This window comes from Falco rusticolus, chromosome 6 (assembly GCF_015220075.1).
Source record: "Falco rusticolus isolate bFalRus1 chromosome 6, bFalRus1.pri, whole genome shotgun sequence".
NCBI lineage: Eukaryota > Metazoa > Chordata > Aves > Falconiformes > Falconidae > Falco > Falco rusticolus.
Genome location: NC_051192.1, coordinates 45,482,203 through 45,502,346, shown reverse-complemented (window position 1 = coordinate 45,502,346; position 20,144 = coordinate 45,482,203). Strand labels below are relative to the sequence as shown.

At 43.7% G+C, this 20,144-nt stretch overlaps 2 protein-coding genes across 12 annotated transcripts in view; both read left to right on the top strand.

Annotated features, from left to right (window-relative positions):
• The window catches only part of PLEKHG1 (pleckstrin homology and RhoGEF domain containing G1), a 136,237-nt gene extending 120,328 nt beyond the window's left edge, over positions 1–15,909 (top strand). For all 4 annotated transcript variants that reach the window (XM_037391972.1, XM_037391969.1, XM_037391971.1 and 1 more), the window contains 11 exons: positions 671–853; positions 942–1,037; positions 1,160–1,246; positions 3,574–3,607; positions 4,679–4,774; positions 5,994–6,032; positions 6,507–6,529; positions 7,364–7,582; positions 9,154–9,270; positions 10,113–11,781; positions 12,748–15,909. In XM_037391972.1, coding sequence (XP_037247869.1) covers positions 671–853; positions 942–1,037; positions 1,160–1,246; positions 3,574–3,607; positions 4,679–4,774; positions 5,994–6,032; positions 6,507–6,529; positions 7,364–7,582; positions 9,154–9,270; positions 10,113–11,781; positions 12,748–13,847 — 3,663 coding nt within the window. In that variant the 3' untranslated portion in view covers positions 13,848–15,909. The remainder of the gene's footprint in view (positions 1–670; positions 854–941; positions 1,038–1,159; positions 1,247–3,573; positions 3,608–4,678; positions 4,775–5,993; positions 6,033–6,506; positions 6,530–7,363; positions 7,583–9,153; positions 9,271–10,112; positions 11,782–12,747) is intronic.
• Positions 15,910–16,058: 149 nt separating this feature from the next.
• The window catches only part of MTHFD1L (methylenetetrahydrofolate dehydrogenase (NADP+ dependent) 1 like), a 157,209-nt gene continuing 153,123 nt past the window's right edge, over positions 16,059–20,144 (top strand). For 7 of the 8 annotated variants that reach the window (XM_037391946.1, XM_037391942.1, XM_037391940.1 and 4 more), the window contains exons 1-2: positions 16,535–16,668; positions 17,285–17,369. In XM_037391946.1, coding sequence (XP_037247843.1) covers positions 16,550–16,668; positions 17,285–17,369 — 204 coding nt within the window. In that variant the 5' untranslated portion in view covers positions 16,535–16,549. Of the gene's footprint in view, positions 16,187–16,534; positions 16,669–17,284; positions 17,370–20,144 lie in introns of those variants that run through there. The other variant, XM_037391939.1, reaches the window with a different exon arrangement.

The following is a 20,144-nucleotide window of genomic DNA, read 5'->3' as shown; positions in this document are numbered from 1 at the left end:
GCAATAAATAAGGCAAGAAATATCTGTGGTCTATTTGTATCTAACAATACAGATAATTAAAAACACAAACAAATCTTAATCTTCGTATCATCAGTTGACCAAATCACTTCTGGTCCTTTAGTCTTCTAAGAAACATCTCTTCATTCTCAACACCTCACAGAAGTGTCTTCTGGGCCTGCAAGACTCAGAGATGGCATTATAATTCATTCAGTGGGGAACCACGCAGCTGCAGGAGGATACCCAGGGTGAGAGGAAAGTGTTAAGAGGGATTGGTTAGGGATACAGAAGGGAGAGGGGAGGAGGCATGAGAGAGGCTGATGACTGAATTACAGACCATTTTCCATCTCTACAAGTCCAGGGAGATGAGTTTGTGCTCTTCCCTTACAGGCTGCCCCAGAGAACTCAGGGCTCTTCGCTGGGCCCATGCAGAGGCACTAACCAGTACTCAGGAGGGCATGTTTTAGTCTGGGCTTGGCAACAGACCTCCAGGGACCTGGCTGCAATGTTGCACGTCACCAGTGCGGAGGTTGCTAGGTTTATGGCGACTTTCCACTGTTGGATGCTGAACGTTATATAGGAGAGTGGGAATGGCCTCGGCAGATTGGTTGAATCTTCATTTCAGTAAGCTCTCTGAAATGAATGTCAGTTGTTCTTCTTTGATCTGTTGCAGGAGATACAGAGTTTGCTCACTAACTGGAAAGGGCCAGACCTCACGAGTTACGGGGAGCTGGTGTTAGAAGGAACATTTCGTATTCAGCGAGCCAAAAATGAGCGCACATTGTTCCTCTTTGACAAGCTGCTGCTAATTACAAAAAAGAGAGATGAAATGTTTGCATACAAAGCTCACATACTGGTATGTTGGAGAGCAGGTGGTAATGTGCTGTCTCTGGGTCTCCCCAAAACTTCTCCATGATTCATGTCATTGCTTCTCTTTGTTACAGTGTGGGAATCTGATGCTTGTTGAAGTAATACCAAAGGAACCACTTAGCTTTAGCGTCTTCCACTACAAAAATCCCAAGATGCAACATACTGTCCAGGTATGACAGAAACCTTCCTGCCTGCTGGGTAACCTGACGGATCACCGTATGCTATTCCTGACCTTGCACAGCACAGTAATGCTTTTTCTCATGGTGCAACTTTTTTTTTTTTTTTTTATCAGGCAAAGTCACAGCAAGACAAGCGGCTTTGGATTCTTCACTTGAAGAGGTTAATTCTAGAAAACCATCCTGCTAAAATTCCTGCCAAGGTAAAAATTACAAAAAACCAGAACAACCCCAAACAAACCACAAAACACCTTGTATGTGTACTAACTTCCAGCAATCTTGTTATTTGTAAGATGCATGGCAATTTACAGAAAGTTTAGACTCCAGGAGGTTAATTAACATGTTGTTTCCTTATATCTTTAAAAGTTCCTCAAAATTAATGGGAAAGTTCCACTATAAGCATCTACAGGGCTTGGTACAGGAGTAGAAAAGTTTAGCCAGGTTAGCAGCATTGCTGTCTATATTGGGATTTGACTGCTAAGACATGAGTAACAGAGATGCAATGTCAGAAATCTTAACTATAAGGGCATACCTTAGCTTGACACTGCCTATCTGCACAACACTGAGGTGCACTAATTGAAGCATGTGTAGACCTTACCAAGCCAATTTTAATCTGCCTTTGTTAGATATCATAGCAGTGAAGCCAGCAGCACACGCTTCACTTTACAAATACACACACGCATTCTGAACCCTACATCTTTAGCTGGAAAATCTAGGCCCTTTTTGGTGAGATAGCTAGCCAGCTTTGTTCCAGAGAAAATGAGGCACTGGTAACATATTCATAGCTGTAACATCTTGGAGTAGGGAAATCTGGTCCTTTTATTTATGAAATACTGTCTTAGAGCTCCGGGTGATGTTTCCCAGTGTAACATAATGCACCTCTCGAAGGGTGTTAACCCAAGTTAACTCTTGCCATCACACAGTAGCCACTGACTCATAAGGAAGCAAGATTTTTTTCTGATTTTTTTTTTCCCCACTGAGTTTACTGCTGCTTTTTTTTTTTCTCCAGTACTGGTTTCACTGATCAGTTTCTCTGCCTGTTTTTTTTTTTTCCCACTGAGTTTTATGCTGTAATGGCTAAAAAATGTTACCTGTAACTGACAGACATGGTGCTATGCTGACTCTCATTTCCAACATTTCAACAAAAAGAATTATGGAGAAAAAGCTCTAGCAGTTGCTATTACTGGTTCTCTTTTTATCTTTTAGTTTACAGTTTATTGAAGGTATAATGTTTATACTAGTATTCATGCTTACAATGTAAATACACATTGCAGTGTATTAGGTTGTAAAAAAAAAAAATACTACAGCACCATCTCAGCTTTTGTATCAAGACTTTTTCTTACTTCTTACTGGATATTTTTTTTTGATCTGTGGAAAAAATGTGTAACTGAAAATGTGATGCCATTTTCTGCTCAGAGAAATAAAATCATTTGAGAAATTAAAACTCTAATGGAATAAATCTCTGAGGTTGTCTGCACAATTTATATTTTTAATAAACTGGTAGTTGTGGGACTTCTCTCTGACTAGTTTTTGGAGGATTTAGGAATTAATAGTAGTCCACATGTGACACCTGGTGGAAAATTACCGAACTGCACCTGTAGAATAGCAAAAGGGTTCTGTAGGCTATTTTATTTTACTTTATGTTCTTATGCTATTTTATTTTACTTTATGTTCTTACTTGTTAGCCGATATACTTGATAAAACATCCAAATTATTTTCCCCATTAAAAAAGTGAGGAATTTTAAGCAATCATGGGATGCTTTTTATCCTCGTTCAATTTACTTAAACCAAATGGTGATGTATTTTTTTAACAGCTGTTCCTCAAGTAAACTCTTAAAGGAAGCAAGGTAGATAGTGTTTTCTGTGCCAACTACTTCAGAGATGAAAAATAATAAAAGAGTTAAACTATTTGACTTTTAGGGAGGAACTGTTCTGTGAATCACAGAAAAAAGCAAACCAAACCAACAGTTTCCCAGATGCTGGGGCCAGTTTTGTGCTGATCCCAGCAGAATATGGAGACATGTATTGATTGCTTTAAATTCTGGAGCTTGAGAGAGATCTCTGGAGGTTTGCGTCTCCATGGAGGAGACGCAGCACGTGCAGCATGGTCTCAGCACAGCAAAGCCCCTATCTTTGAAGCCAAAGTATTTGCGGTCAGAGGTGCCATCACCACATCCTCCAGAAATTCCTGGCACCCGCGGGTGCTGTAGGTACGCACTCCTCCCCTTGTGATGCCAGAGGGGAGGTGGGCACACAAGGTGGAGCTGCCGGGGGCAGTGAACAACAAACAGGTTTTTGTGTGAAGCCCCGAGAAGAAAAGCTCTGGTAACCTCCTGCCAGCAAAATTCTTCTTCACATATGTAACGTGTTCGATGCACAAAGACAGAAAATAACGCTGCTAACCGTATTTATAGTTCAAATATTAAACTTGCTGTTGTTTGCCTATAAACTCACTGTTACTTGTAATATGCAACATAATTCATCCTTCTACTTAGTTTAACTTTTTCATTTGTTACTTTTCCTCTTTTAGGCCAAGCAGGCAATTCTAGAAATGGATGCCATACGTAAGTTGGTTCTTTTTCACTTTTGTTTTATAAAATGAATAAAACCATCTTCAAAAGTTTGGCTTTAACTGCTGGTTTCCTCTGAGACAGGAGGAGGCCAGGTTTCTTTTCCTTGAATTATGACTTTACTGGAAACCCCAAAACTGGGTGCAGATCCTGTGGCACTCTGTAGGCATTGGGCTGACTGATCTGCAACTAATAAGTTATTGTCTCATGATGAGCAAGGAGGAGGCAGATAACACCTTCTGTAAACACTGGCCGCTCTCTTTTGCTTAGTCCATGCTGACTAAATGTATGATCTTTCCCGTGTTGTAGCATAACCTCTCTCCAGCTAGTACCCACTGAAGGGCTAGCAACAAGCAAACACAGCCTGAAGAGCGATGTAGCAGTGGTATGACTTCTTTGTGCTGGCAACCCTGTAGCTGGCAGACAGCGAGGCTTGTGCTCATGTCTGAAGAGTTTACCTGTGTGTGTCCCAGGAGCCAGCATTAGAAAGCACATGTGATGCTGCTGTCTGCACTCTGAGTGCAGTCCCATCTGCACAGTCCCTGGTGGTGCTTCTTCTGCTTGCTGGTTTTGCTGCGTGAGCTCTTCATCTAGGGATCTAGTGATCCCTAGCATTGCAGGGAAGTGAGAACAATAGACCTACAATATAAAAGCTGAGGAAGTCTTGGAGTAAAGCAAGCTTGATGTTTATTTGTGTAGTTGTTGTAGAGAATTGGTCAGGAAGGTTCTGACTGAGGAACTGGCAAACAAACATGCTGGGTTAGCCATCTGGAGCAAGAGACAACAAAATGGGCAAAGCGTTTCCACGGCTGGGTGATTAACAGCTACCCTACAGCAGCACGTCTTGCTTGTGTTGCTTCAGGCTCTAATGAATCATAGAATCATTTAGGCTGGAAAAGACCTTTAAGATCATCAAGTCTGACCATTAATCCAGGACTGCCAAGTCCACCACAAAGTACTATTATCAGTCATAAAAGGACGATGTAAGAGAGGAGAGGTCTGCAAGGTGTGTAAAGTGACACCCTTGTCACTCTCTTACACTGTGTGCCTCTGCTTGTTCCACAGATCACCCAGGCTTCCACTATAGCCCTGAAGGAGAAATGAAATCATCATACCAGCCTAAAGAAGGCACTACTCCTCACAGAGTGAGAAGGAAATCAGGTGAGTAAGCTCCTTTGCCACCAAGATGACAAATGGAAAAAACAAGCAGAGTTGTTTAGGGTTGGGAAGACTGGGCACATGGAGTTGGTCCTTAACTTGCACTCCGTGCATATTTAACACGGCACAGTATCACTCAGGTACGGGTGGAGCATCTTACAAACCATTTGTTGTTTGTGTGATATATTTTTTTATCCATTGTTTGCATTTAGTTTCATGGATATACATTCCTAATGATGGATGCATAAAGAATAGTTGATACTTTCTAATGGATAAAAGAATGCATATGCAGAAAGGCCAGTCATATTATTTAAATCTGACAGTTCTACACCGCCCCGCCCCCCTCCCCCCCCAAATAATTATTGTCTCAGAAGTGGTTTCATCCTGATTATGATAGGCCTATTATTTCAAAACATGATTATTATCTTTACTTAATGTAATGTCTGCCTTATGGATAATAGAGATTTGAGAGGTGGTTATGCTGACTTTGGGTTTTGTTTTTTTTTTCAAAACATACAACCATAATTACTGTTAGTTTTCTCTTGAAGTCACTGCCAATGTCTGTAGTTGGGTGACTTCATCTTGCAGTCACTGTGTTCCCCTCTTCAGCTGCTTAAAGACCTTTCTAATTTGGAACACGTAACACTGTGTATTGGGAATGACTTAAGGTTCATGACAGTATCGACATAGTGATTTATCATACAGCACCATGTGTGTCTGAAAAACAACCAAGGTTTAATTACTTTTCAGGCATCTTCCTTTGTTTCTGAGGTGAAGTATTGCATTGGTGCTGCTTTGTCTGTAAAAGGAATAATACAAGATACTGATCAAATGGTGTCCCATGTAATGTTCATCTATTTACACTTTTAAACTGCTAAGCTGTCGGTACCTAATATATATTTCTAATAGGAAACCTCCAGCAATTTAGAGCAATAAGAGAGATGACCAAGTCTTCTGAAAGCAGGAATCTTAACGTGGGATAAAAATCTACCTGTGGCTTATTCAGGAACATGTATGTTCTTTGGTAACATCTATAGGTTTGGCTCTTCAACAAATACTTATTTTGTGAAGAGATTGGGTGATTAAGAAATGAAAATCTGGCTTCCCTGCATGGGCTCAAAAGCTTAAATTTTGGTATCCGTGTTATAAAAAGTTGGACAGGATGCCCATAGCTTGTTTTGGGATGCTGGAGTGCTTAAACGTGATTCTCTCTTTTTTTCAGAACCCTCATCTAGAGTCCATAAAGTTTTGAAGTCAAACGGTAAGCTAGTTCGTCTACTGTTCATTGACCCTGTGCTTCTGTACTTTGTGGAACAAGTAAAGATGGATCATTTTCTCCTATAACTTGGCCTAAATATGTTTGGAGGTGAAGAGAGGAGGAGGAACTATGCAAGGAAAACAAAGCATTAGTCTTTAATTCTGATGTCAGCTTTTTCCACACTTGGGTTCTGATCCTGTAAACATCCTAACAACTGGCAACTGAACACACAGAGTCTTGGCCATTGTGAGTAGTTGCTGATACCATATCAGTGTTGCAAAATCAGGACCTCTGGTGGAACTGTGGTAAAGCTCACGCTGTCTCCGTTTTATCAGAGACCCTATAGCCTGTTTGCTGAGTTGCTGCTGCATTTAACCCCCTTTTGGGAATTCATAATAGGGGTACTAGTGTAGCATTAAAGTGGGCATAACCAATTTGATTTTTCACTTATGATGAAGTATATATTTCTGTTTTCAGATATGAGTCCAGATATGCAGAAGGTAAGCCATTTCTTATATTTCTTATTTTAGCACATTTCAAATGACTTAGAGCACTGCATTTACTATAGAATCGACATCTTCTTAGTTGTGTTGATATTAAGAATGGAAACAAAACAATAAATGTTATTTAGCATCTCCAATAAGATTACTGGAATGAAAGCAATAGAAAAACAGTTAAATATTTCAGGAATATCTAATAATGAAAAAATGACTAATCCACATATTGTTGTATTTTATAATGCACTACAGTCAATTACTAATGCTATAGGGTACTTAAAAATACCATTATAATCATGGAAGTGCTGTGCATATTGTGTTTGTTCTTTGGAGCGTATTGTCTATGTATTTATTGAATAAGACTGGAAAGTTTCAGCTTATTCTGATATACATACCATAGGTATAAACCATGATATATGACTAAACAGAGCAGATACAGCTTAAGCAGATGGAAATGAGCATTTCTGATTTTTACATTCTCTGTAAGAATTTGTACTGAAGTTCCCAATGCAGTTTGAAAGTCTCATGTTGAATATCAGGCCCGAGGGTTTATTTGGGATGGAATTTAAAGTTGTGTGTGTGTGTAAGATTTACAAACAGGGTACACTAGATGTGACTTCACTGGGGTGCCATAACGCTGAAGCCCATAATTGAGGTGGGGGCTTTTGCATATATTTTTTCAGTTCTAAATATTCTATGGAAAAGTCTTATTTCAGTGCAGCTAACAGAATGTAGCTTAAATGTTGCCTTTTAAGTCTGATGTAAAAGTGTCTTAATGGAATATATAATCTCTATAAACTTCTAATCAAAGTTTTGTGGTGTTTTTTTTTTTTTAAGCGGATCAGTATTGAAGGAGCCCTATTATCTCAAGCCACCAAACTAGGATCAAATGAAGCCCTGCTGAATTCTAGGAAAAAGGTTCCATTGGAACCCAGTGGGCTGGAGAGCCAATTTCAAGAGTCCATTGAGCCAGCCTACAGCAGTGATCAGGACGAAAACCTTCAGACTTCCGCTACAGAACAGATTGATGCTGATGATGAAGAAGAGTCTGAACAGGTAGGGAAAAGAGGGGAGAAAATAAAATCCTGTTTCCCTGGGAAGGATGGAAGGGAGATTAAAAACATCTGTAACAAGGACACAGGGAATGTGTAACAAGTATTTACAACTTTGTCTCCTTAGAAATATTTTTTTTAGACCTACACAACACTCTCTTGCATTTGGCAGAGAAAACATAAAATTAGCCCCTACACAGAGGAAGAAATCCCCACTGCTTGAAGAAGATTTTACTCAGTCCTTTGCAGTCCTCAAGCTGAGTTCTGACAGAAAGCTATTGCTTTTACCTGTTGTGCACAACTGACCTTTCCTTGCTTCTCCAGCTGGTGCCTTGAAAGAAACCTCTTTAGGCCATGTGCAGAGACACACTGCCTTCAGGTCTCCAAAGCCAGGACTGGAATATTAAGCTAAGATTCAGACCCTGCCACATGTGATGTGGTGATTCTTGACTGAGCTGCTGGTGGTAGCTAGGAACATGTAAACTAATACAAGGAGTTGTGAATGGGATTTCTGCAAATGAGAGTCTCTATCTGTTACTACTGCATAGGTGGTAGTTTTTCCCCACTCTGCATGATGTTTCCACACACATAGTACTTCTGCAAAACTAAAACCCCAGCTTTGAAAGGTGACTGTATTAAAGAATCTAGATTTTAAGTTTGTTTGGTTTAGTTGATGCTGAAGTCATATCTTTGTGTGGTCCATTTATTTTGTGAATTATCCAAAACCTATTATTTAAATTCTTTTTGAAGCTTACTGAACATTTCATCTTTGAAATTATGTTTCCATCGTAACTCTGATAAAATAGTATCTTGTATCAGTGTAGTGCAGTGTCTTGTAATTGTCTTTCTTCCTGACATGGGTAAGTACAAAAGAATGAGTAAGTCCAAAAGAATGCCACTATAAAAATGTATAATAGTAGCTTAGTGTTTAATCCATAGTGTGGCAACAATACCGTTGCAGATTCCCTCCCATTCCCACCATGCACGCCCTTCACTCTTGAGTTCATTTGGACACTGCCCAGCATGTAACATTCTAGCCTTCTGGGGTTTTGTTTTGTTTGTTTTTTTTTTTTTTTGGGGGGGGGGGGGGGAGTAGTGTTTTGGGTTTTTTTTTCTGGGAAGTTGGGTGACAGCATACTTTTTTAGTTTAGACCTCTTTCTGGTTTTCAAGACTGCAAGTGATAGTGAGACTATCCCCTCCCCTTTTCAAAACAAACAAACAAAAACTTTGAAACTTGAATTTTTGTGTGACCACCTTCTTGTATTATAATGTTGGCAGTGAGATTAAGCCCTTTCCCTTGTCCAATTTCTAAGTATTCCTTTACGTCTATATTTTTGTACACAGATTCTGCTTTCAACAACTTTTGACAAGCTGTATGGATTGATACAGTTTAATTGGTTATTGTAAAGAAAGTTTTCTAGGCTCCGAATCATTCTTGTGGCAGTGCTCTGACTACTTGTGAGCATTTTGTTCTTCTGGTGTATATACCTGGCCTGTTTTAGCTGATAGTAATTCTTCTGAACAAGGCTGTACAAAGAACTGTAGATTTTATTACCTTTTCTTTCATATCACAGGGAGTGCAGCAAAACTCACTGCAGAAGTCAAAAGGGGGAAGAAAAAGACTTAATAGTCAAGCTGCTGAAAATGGTGAAAAACGGAGAAGTGTTAATCTCAACAAGTGTGAAACACAGGTATATATATATTTTTTTTTAACTTCTATTTTGCTGTTCATTGTAGATCTTTCAAAGGGATCTGTGTTTTCCCTAGGTAGACAGATAAGTCATCTTCTGTTTATGTCATGTATTAATATTCATATAATTGAAATAATAGTCTGTATGATGAAAGATTATTCTTTTTGGGGGCAAGGGAAAAAAGGCAACTAACCAAACCAGTCAGCATTAACTTGAGACAAAAGTAATTAACTTTCCCTCTCTTTCCCAACATCTGGCCAGGAATATCTACAGCATCCTTCTTCACATTAGCCTTATTAGCAGGCATGTGGCCTTGCTGTAAATCAGATCTGCTAGTGGAGCTGGATAACAAATTAGTCCAAAAAGAAAATGAAGTCTTCCATGGCATGTGCTAGGGAGTGTAACATACCTTTCTTCTAGGGTTATAGGCAAGGGGAAAGGGAGGAGAACAAAAGTTTTGGCACAAACCCAAAGTCAGATTAGCTTAATCCAACTGTGAAACTGCAGAGTTAGCACAAAAGGTTTAACCTAGCTCCTGCCAAATGAATTTGCCTTTAATTACTCATGCATTAACATTAGCCAGTGTCTTTTATTTGAAGTAAGACATTATTAAATGCCAACAGTGAACTCTGAGCCATGGTAAGGATTAGGAGGCAAAGCAGTCTGGCATTGTCACCTTGGCTCCCTGGCTCTCTAGCGAGGAGCCTGCTCACCCTGCCCATCTCCACCTGACTCAGTGCTGTGGGACATGCTGGTGCTATAGCAGTTCTGTGAATGGAGGGGATCGCTGTACTACTGCAGGGGATAGGCTAATGTTACCTGCTTATTTCAAATCTCCACAGAGCTCCAAGGACCCTTCAGATGAAGAGACAACCCAGAATCTTCCATTTCCCTGTGCAGCTAGACAGCCACAGATGCCTAGACAATTCAGCACACCCCAGAGCAACTCGTTAATCATGAGTATCCTGGGAGGAAGTACCTCTGTCAGAAACATCTGGACTGACCATCAGATCAGACAGGCATTGTTTCCCAGCCGGCGCCCACCTTATGAGAATGAAGATGATGAAGACGATTATCAGATGTTTGTACCATCAGTATCTGCATCCAATGCTAGTTCAGCTGTTGGTGGAGAAAGGAGGGGCTCTTCTGGGCGTCCGTGCAGCTGGCACTTAGGGGTAGTGCATCAAAACGAGAATTCCAGCCCCACTCGTCACAAAATTGTTAGGCGGGCCAGTAGTGCTGGTGAAAGTAACACGTGTCCAGCCAGCGCAAGGTATAAAATAGGGGAGCGCAGTTCCCGAAGGGAGGTGAAGAGAGCAGAGGTGAGCGGTATTAATGCATATCCCGAATCTTCAGAGGAGCTGACCATCGATGATATTGAACATGTTTATGATAATATAAGCTATGAAGACTTGAAGCTGATGGGTCTGACAAGAAGGGAGGAGATGACAGACCGTGGTCCCCAGAGATCTGCCAGAGACTCTCTCTATGAGGCTGAAAACAAAAGCAGCTTAGATTCACCCTCCAGAAAGACGACAGCAAATCAAAACAGGGCCTCCATTCGTGCCAGTAGGGATGAGATACTACTCAGTAGGGAAGCACCTACTTCAAGTTTGGATGAGCTCAGGATTGTTGAAGACAACATCTATGACACCATAGTGCTTCCAGAAACACCGCTATTGAATTTTAAATGTGACCCCTTAAAATGCTCGAAAAGGGGGAGTTTTCTGGGCCTGGAAAAAGACTTTGCATATTCTGACAATCTACGGCAGTTTGTTTCTGAAGAGAGTCTTCCGTTCAGTGAAGATGAAAGTCCTTATCATCGTGTTCCTGTCGACAATGACTATTTGAGCTTGGTAGATAGCTCCTCCAACTCAGACTCGCTGTCCCATAAGTCTGCAGCAGATAAACTCTCGGAGGAAGTAGATGAGATTTGGAATGACCTGGAGAACTACATCAAGAAGAATGAGGAAAAGACAAGAGACCGCCTCCTTGCAGCCTTTCCTGTTTGTAAAGATGATATGCAGGAAAGGCTGCATGCTGGTAGTACACCTGAACTAAGTAAAGATGTAGAGTACTCGCTGTCTACTCTCTCTCTGCCAGAAACTCCTATTTTCCCTAAAACTGTGAAGCCCAGGGCTGCCACCATAGGTGAGGCTAATCTCAGGCTTGAAGATTCTACACCATGCAAGGAAAACTCTTTTATGAGTCTGAATAGATCTTCCTTCTCCAGTGAGATACCTTTTGTAGATAGCCCATACGAATCTGCCAAAAGCGTTCTGTCCAGTGTGCATGCAGAGGGCATGGAAAATGACTTGGCTGCTGCGGATAAAACAAAGAACAGAGTTTTTATGATGGCAAGGCAGTACAGTCAAAAAATTAAGAAGGCCAACCAGCTTTTGAAAGTTAAAAGTCCAGAGCAGGAGCAGCCGGCTAGCAGACAACAGAAACTGAAGCACAAAGATCTTGCTGCTATTCTGGAGGAGAAGAAACAAGGGGGTCCTGCTATTGGTATGTTCAAAATATTTCTATAAAGATATTTCTTTAGTAATTTTCATTGAAATTTGTATACTGAACTGGAAGATTGTGAATTTTTCTCACCCTGTTAGGAGTATCGGTATTATATTTTCTCTGTTGCCACTGCAGTGAGTTTTCTGTGACTGCTTCTAGCACGTCCTTTATATCTCAATTCTTGTCATTACTTGATAAAATTGGGAAGAAATTATGGGGCGGTGTCAAGGAAAGATCAGTTCAGCTGAGGCTCGAAATAGAAATCATGCCGGAAGCACTATTGGCCTTTTTCCAGAAAAGCAATTATTTCCTTTAATAATGTGTTCATTATTTCAGAGTTTGACTGAAAAGGTATATTTTCAGGTAGGTTCACCTCCTAATCGGTCATGTACATTTGCTCAGGTACCATCCCCATCACACCTAAAAGCACGGGGAAGGGTGTCAGAGGAGAAGGAGCTGGTGTCCTTGCACTAGCTAATGAATTTGCAATGTCATGGATATGGGACAGCTTTGGAACAATTTTTGTCCGTGGTCAATTGAAACAAATTGGAGACATGGAGCCAGCGGACTCCACGCACTAGAGTATCATTCTTGCCTTCTCGTGATATTTATAGAAGTCCCTAAATATCTTATTTACCGGGACATTTTCAGAATGTTCTTTTCCATTTTAACATGAAAAAAGCAGCATATTGTTGGAACAGTGTGATACATTGTGTCCTGCATGACTGTTCACTGTCACAAGATATTTTATGCTTCTTTTTTTCAATACAGTGTGCTGAAACACAATATAATGCACGGCTTTTCCAGCCGCCATTGTTTCATGTTAACTTTTTTGAGGCTGAAGATACTGACACAGCTGTAAACTTTTTTCTAGACCAATACAGAGCGCTTTGATATTTTTATCTTCACACGACTCATTTGAATTGATTGCTTGCCTCTGCTAAATTAATTCTCTCTCCTTTCTAGGTGCCAGAATAGCGGAATATTCCCAGCTTTACGACCAAATCGTCTTTAGAGAAAGTTCACCTAAGGTCCAAAAGGAAGCCTGGGCCACTCCTCAGGAGCCATCAGCCGGGAGGTTTTCCACACCCATGGCTGCGTCTCCTCCCCGTTCCCAGGCTGCCAGTGAATGCTCAAGAGCAGAAGACTGGCTTTTGCATTCTACATACAGTAACGGAGAGCTGGCCGACTTCTCTCCATGGCCTGAATCCCAAGACCCGAAGTCCAAGAGCTCTTATGCAGAATCTGGTACAAAAAGCAGTTCAAAGCAGTTGCCATCAGCTGGCTCGGTGCCTTCCCTTCAGGTTGCTAACTGTTTGCATGTCCCAGCACAGAGGTGGAGCGCCATCATAAGCCAACCGAACAAAGAAAATTTACATCAAGATCATGTCTATAACTCACTTGGGAGAAGAGTAAGCAATGTAAAACCACAGGCTTACAGCAGGTCACAGTCATCGTCCTCAATTGTGGTCAACAGGTCTGGAGAATCAATTGTATATCCTAATGAAATGGACAAGAAAAAGCTCCATTCAAACAGGAACTTCCGATTCAACAGCCATCAAATGCCAGGTATTGCTTCAGGATGTACGGGGCCTGATATGAGAAAGCAGATCCCTGAAAACTGTCCCGATATGATTCTGCAGGATTCTCAAAAGGTCCTGAGAGTGAACAGGACCTCCCCTCTGACAGCACAGATGGCCACTCAGAACTACTTTTCAAATTTCAAAGATACTGAAGAAGAAGGGGATGATGATGACTATGTTGAAATAAAGTCTGAAGATGAGGGATCTGACCTGGAGACTTCTCAGAACCAGCCAAGGAAATCTGATCCTAAACTGCGTAACGCAGATGCTGCTCCTTCGGAAACGCTCTGTGGCAAAACTATCTCTTGTACTCCTGCAAAGTCTGCCAGCGGCAAACACGCACTTACCCCGTATCTGACTGCATATGGTGATTCGGATAAACTGAACGACTACCTATGGAGAGTACCATCTCCTAATCAGCAGAATATTGTCCAGTCTTTAAGGGAAAAGTTTCAGTGTCTCAGTTCAAGTAGCTTTGCTTGATGCTTTCAGTAATTTCTAGCTGTACTGCCTTATCATGACAGAGTATATACTAGGACAATCAGTACTGGCATCATGTATTTCCATAATATTACACAGTCAGGCATTGTATCAGAGTAATACTGTAAATAGAAGTGAAATGTATCATTTTTAAAAAGGTTTAGAATCCTGGAAGTGAAAAAGGCCACATGTGTACTGTCTGGTGTCTTGCTCCTTAGTGCAGGTGGGCTTCTCATCTCCTATTTAGCCTTCCCATCTCTTCCCTTGTTAGGTGTGATACCCTTTGATTCTTACCGTTGAACCAGGTGTGATGCCATTTAATTCTTAAACCCTTTTAGCGTGTGGGAACCTTAGTATTTGGACTTTTGAGCTGGTAACCAGTATTCTGCATCCAAAATACCCATGTGATTACTCTGGTTACATATGGGAGCATTTAGTTGAGCAGCTACTTCTGTGACACTGCAGATTTCTGAGCGGTGCAATTGCACATATTTTTTGCACGTTACTCTTCATCAGACAGATACCAAGTGCAGGGGACCAATGCTACGTTACTTTAGAACAGGCTTCTTACGTTTTAAACAAAATCTAGTCCTAGTGCTCGTGAGGGATGCCAGACTGATGGCTCTGTGTCTGAAGCCTCTTCTACATTCTGTAACTGCACAGTTGGCAGAGGATGAGCAGTGCCGGCTTTTTATGTGAACCTGCAATGTGATGTAGTCCTTGCCTGGAGGATGTTCCGGGCAGTAGAAGAGGAGCTCCGCTGCTTGTGAAGATGGCTGGACTGGGTTTGGTACTTCCAGTGATGGTGATGGTTGCAACACACAGGCAAAATTTGAGTATTTTGTAGCTCAGAGCCCAGCAGTTGAAAGCTGCTCTGTGTGTTTGTAAAGTAGCTGTATTTTATACACAGTGACCTGTGGGGCATTTGTTAGAGTCCCAAAGTCAGTAACCCTGAGAGAGAATGAGGCTTGGCCAGATGCTTGGGTGAAATATTAATCATGGGGCATATTTGGCCCATAGGGTAGTTCAGCAATGCTGCCAGTTGAGTGACAAGCTGCCTTCCCTAGGGACCACATCTCCCGGAGTAGGAAATGACCTTTCCTGGCAGAGAGGTAAAATACATATTCTCAAAACCAGCCAGGTAATCCAGTTTATGGACAATAAAAGTAGCTTAAAAAATGAGAATACATTCCATTTTTTTGCAAATAATGTATAGAATAAATGCTGCCATTTAGAACAAGAACAGGATTTCCAATACAATGCACACTTACTCCCCTTTGTCATCTTCATTGCACAGCTTTGGATTCTGTTACTTGAAAACGTTGTACCTAAAGGAAAGCCTAAAAGTCTACACTGACCATCTTGTGTGACTGTTGTTCGTTCTTGGTGCTTAAATTCTCCAGATCATGTGGATAAAGCCAGTACAGAGTTAAACATATCAATACATAAAGGAGTTTCATTGAAATACTGTTTTTACTAACCACATACCACTCCCCTCCGCTACAGAGCACTGTACTTCCAAAACGGCTGACTACTCACTACGCTGGTCACCGTGAGGAGAACCTGAAGTTATCGGTGTACAGCTAATTACTTCTAGGACTGAGATTTAAGGACTTGAATTTGTTAGAACGGATTAAATTATTTACCGCACGTTATCTCGCAGTGGCTAGGAGTTGTGATTTTGAGGGCTGGTTGGTCATGGTACTTACTAGCTTGTACCACAGGGATACTTGTTACAGTCAGCACATCCACTGCGATGGGACCCGCATCTCTCTAGTATAATCCGACGGAGAAATAATGTTGTACATATTTAAGACGCCGAGGTGTAGCAGAGCCCATATTTATTTAATATAGCTTGTAAAGTACTGTAAATACGAATAGAAGTGAAATCTGTGCTTTACCCGCGCACGTCTAGATTTGTTTAAACGGCTTGGGGAGGGAGGGGGGGGGAAGTGTCGGTTAACTCGCATCTCACGCAATCGGTGCGGGTTTGCGGGGGGAACGAACAGAAAAAGGGACTTTACTAGCGTGTAACTTCTCCCAGGGACCATTTCATACTATTTTTAATAAACGTTGAGTATGCAAAAGCTTTGGGTGGTGTTCATTGGGGGGGGGAGGGGAGGCAAGCGAAAGGGGCTGAGCCCTGGGGCGGGGAGCGGGGCGAAGGGGCGGGCGGTGCTAAAGTACCGGCCGCCCTTTCGCCCCGCTCCCCGCCCCCGGTGGCCGGTGCCGGTGGCCGCCGCAGGGATGAGGATCGCGGCGCTGCGGCGTTGCGTGTGCGCGGTGCTGCCGCCGAGGCGCGGGCTGTGCGGGCGGCAGGCGCGGGGCGCCGCGGCGGTGCGGTAAGAGGCGCACTGGGGGGGGCGGCGGTGGCTGATGCAACGGGGTGGGCGGGGGGAGGGGGTGAAGGGGGCTCGGGGTGGGGGATTTTTTTTTGATGCGTGGGGGTGGGTTGTTTGGGGTTTTTTTGCCTTGGCTTTGTGTCCCGGCGTTCCGAGGGTGAACAGGGCAGGCGTAACGTGGCGGGCGTTCAGGTGAGGCTGCGCATGGAAGTGTGCCTGGAAAACCGTATGGTCCGTGGGAAAACCGCATGGTCCATCGTCCACCACCCCCACCCCCCCTCCCGTCCGTTCCACCTCGGCTGGGAGGGTTTGTCTGCCACCCATTGTCCTGAACGGGTCATTGGCTGCTGCAGGGGGGAGCGCATGAGGTGGCAAAACGCTGCTCTGGGCTGTGGCCGTGTCCGTCCGTCCGTGTCGTGTCCTGCCTGCTGTGGGGATGGACAGACAGACATCCTCCAGGGGCTCTCCTCCTTCCCTGCTGGGTAAGTAGCATCTGCATATTTAGAAGGTAACGGAGGAGAGCCAGCAGCCACTTAACCCTGCAAATTTTTCCAGTAAGCGTTCCCAGAGCCTGGCTGCCACCAGTTTTTCCAAGAAGCAGCGTGGCAAACAAAGCCCCTCTGTCTCCCTGCTGCCCGCGGGTTTGAATAGCATCCATGGAAGTGGCCGGCTGGCAGCTCTTGGGGCTGGTTAAACCCCAGGTGTAATGGCCTCTGCTGCTGTCACTGCCCGGCTCTGGCGTGTGGGAACGAAGGACCCACCCGAGCTCAGGGCTCGGGGTGGTGGTTCCCTGCTGCTTCCCGTGGTGAGGCTGGACGAGCCGTCTCATGAAGTAGCACAGGCCAGCTATAAAGTTTGGGGCATGCTGGAGCACTGAAGTACGTAGCTGTAAACCAAAGGTGGTTTGGTCTGCTAAGGTTTTCTGTACCTGCCTGCTGAACGCCAGCCTTCACAGTTAACAGCCTTCTGGGGTTTTGGTGATTAAAAGCTTATGTGTGTAAGCGTTTCTTCCATATGGCTGACTAAGGTAAGTTTCTGCTGACTGATGTGAGAAAGGTTTACTTTGCTAAAGATTTGCTCGTTGTTACTGTGTTGCAGCAAAATCACTGAGAATGCAAAGAAATCCTTGGCCTCTCTTAAGAGAGGAAACCCGCAGCTTGAGCCAACACTTGCAATTATCCAGGTAAAGTACGTCTGTATGTCGCTGGCTGTGAGAGATCCCCTTCAGTACCGTTGCTTGTCTGAAATTTCAGAAGCGCATGATGCAGAAAGGCATTTTTATTCAAGCAAAGCGGATGGGAGGAGATAATTTCACCAGACTGTAGATAGTCCTTCTCCAGGCCTGAAACGGCCACAGCAAACTTCAGGCTGTGGGAAAGGTTTGCAAAGGAAGGGAATGATTTTATCCCTTCCTCCTTTTGCTAACATCTTCCCCATTGTAAGCACAGATTGCTTTTTCTCACAGGTCATCTAAGTTGATTGACGTAACTAAAGTCAAAGCCCTGGTTCTTAACCTTTATTTAGCTTGAAGCTTTTGTTGCAGCCCTGAAAAAAATGTTTACTTGCTTGAAAACGTGGGCCTGCCTTGCCTCCCACCCCTAAAATACCATTGCCAGGGTTAACTGAAGACCCTGCTGCTTCCTGCCAGCCTTGTTGCCTTTAGACAGCTGTAGCTTATGACTGCATTACTGCTGTCTGGAGAGGAAAATCACACTGAAAAGCCCCAGTCAGCTCAAAGGGGCCTGTGTGAAATACATGCTCTCTGTAAAATGACAGCGTCCTTCAGAAGCAGCAGCGCTTTCTAAGGTGAAGCAATCTCATAGTAATCGAGAGCTGTTGTATTACTAACACCACGGACAGCTTTTCTTTCCATCCCACTGGCGCTGCCACCTTTGAGACAGGCAATCAAACTCACAGATGAGGACGGCTACCCCTGCAAATCTGAGAGATGTTTCTCTTCAGATTTCTTAAAGTTTCAAGGCCAAGAAGCTATGGCTGTTTGTCATTCAGAGCGGGACCTAGAGCCGTGCGGGCAAAAATGCTTCAGTCCTGTTTCCTGGGATGGTGGTGTTGGTTTTGTGTGGCACACACTGAATCTCTGAGCCAGTAGGCTTTAATTTTAAAACCAAACTATAAATATCTTGTAAGTAGTAATAGTGAATCTAAGAAATGCAGCAGCAATTTTATTTTGGTAGGTGTTCTAGTGAGTCTGGCTGAACAAGCTCTCCCATCTCTTACCCTCCCCACGTAACTGCAGTTAATGTTTTCAAATAGCCCTGTAAGATTGTAAGTTTGAGAACTGCTAGAAAAGCAGTGACCCATCTTCTCAGTGACTTGTTTCTCACTCCTGTCTTGTCTTCATCCAGTTGCACTGCTACATTTGGGGCAGTGATCCACCCTGGACTGGAGCAGTCAGGGGAGGCTTCCTTTCAGCTACATTATTCCTTGAATCTGGTTTCCTGTGGGGCCACGAGTGGTGTGTGCTGGCACAAGGGAAGGGATGTGGTTGGGATGGGAGAGAGCACTGTGTGAGGAGGGGGAGGTTCCTGCTCACTTTTAATATCACTTGAGATGCATCTGCATCAGTGTTTTGGTTTTGGTCATGGTTGTGCTTTAAATGAACGTCCCTCTTCTTCTTGTTTACCCCACTTGGTTTGCATCATGAGGTGGCTGCAGGAACACGTGGCCTAGATCCTTCTGAATGAAATTCACCCAAATTATGTCCTCCAGCTCTCAGTCACCCTAGCTCTAGTCTGGTTGTAAGGACTGAAGCAGAACTCATTTTAAATGTTTATTTATTGGCACAAAGAAGACGTGTTTTAGTCACCAGCTGCTCTTGTGGTGCACTGTTGTACGTGGGCAGAGACTTAAGCTCCATGCTGCTCTCCATGTGCTGCATTGCACTCAGGAGAGCAGAGGGAGGGCAGTGACACGGTCACCTTTGCCAGTTGCTTGTGGGTAACAGTGGTTGGCAGAACGTGGCACCACCTCTGCAGCAGTACTGGGAACGAGGAGTTGCAGCATGAGCCTGCTCTGGAATGGTTTGAGATGCTTTCTTTTCCTCTTGAGCCATCTGAACCTGGATTGATACTGAAGTTGATACCCGCATTGTTATTATCCATGTTGAACCCGGCTGGAACTGTGCGACAGCAAAAAATGATTGGGGGCAGCTTCTTAGTTTCGTTGAAGCTGAAAACTAATACATAGCGGCAGGATCCTGCTTATTGTGGAGCTGCTGCCTTGCAAAGCTCAGCGGAGCACCGCCAGCTCTCCTGCACCCCCTGCGCTGCCACTGCACTCTGCCAGCCCGTGTCCTGAGCTCTGGCCTCGCCTGTGCCGCTCAGCAGGTTGTGATGCTCACCCACATGAGGTGAGCGTTCACCGGTCAGTGCTGCAGGAGCGGGGACATTACAGGGGACAGTGTGGTACTGCTGGTGGCTCCATCCCAATTAAACCGCTCGGGCAGTCCTGGTGGTTACACATCAGTGTGGGGGTACGGTTCCACATTTACTGGCATAGAGGAGCAGCTGCTGAGCTGTCCTTAGTCCCATCTCTTCTTCCCTCGTTGCAGCGTGAGCTCCACAGAGGTTCTCGATGCAGCAGCCTCTGTGCTGCCCCTTGCCCCCAGCTGCCAGATTTGGGGAGTGGGAGACTGGTAGTGCAGTGCCAGGGATGTGGGTGGTGCTGGGGTGAGGGAGGGAGCCAGGGGATGGAGGGCAAGTCCTCATCCTCTCTCGCACTGCCTCTCTCTGCAAAGCCTGCCCTTTTAAATGCTCTTTTTTCATTGTCAGCAGTCTTGAACACTTTGGGATTAGCATGTTGGTAAATTGTTACGGGCTTGAATGAAAATCGGTTTTGGGTGATGCTACTGACAGTCGAAGCCAGCACTGGCAGCTAATGATGAAGTGAGGGGCTCCACCCTGATGGGAAGTCACATGGCATTGAGTCTTATAGAAAA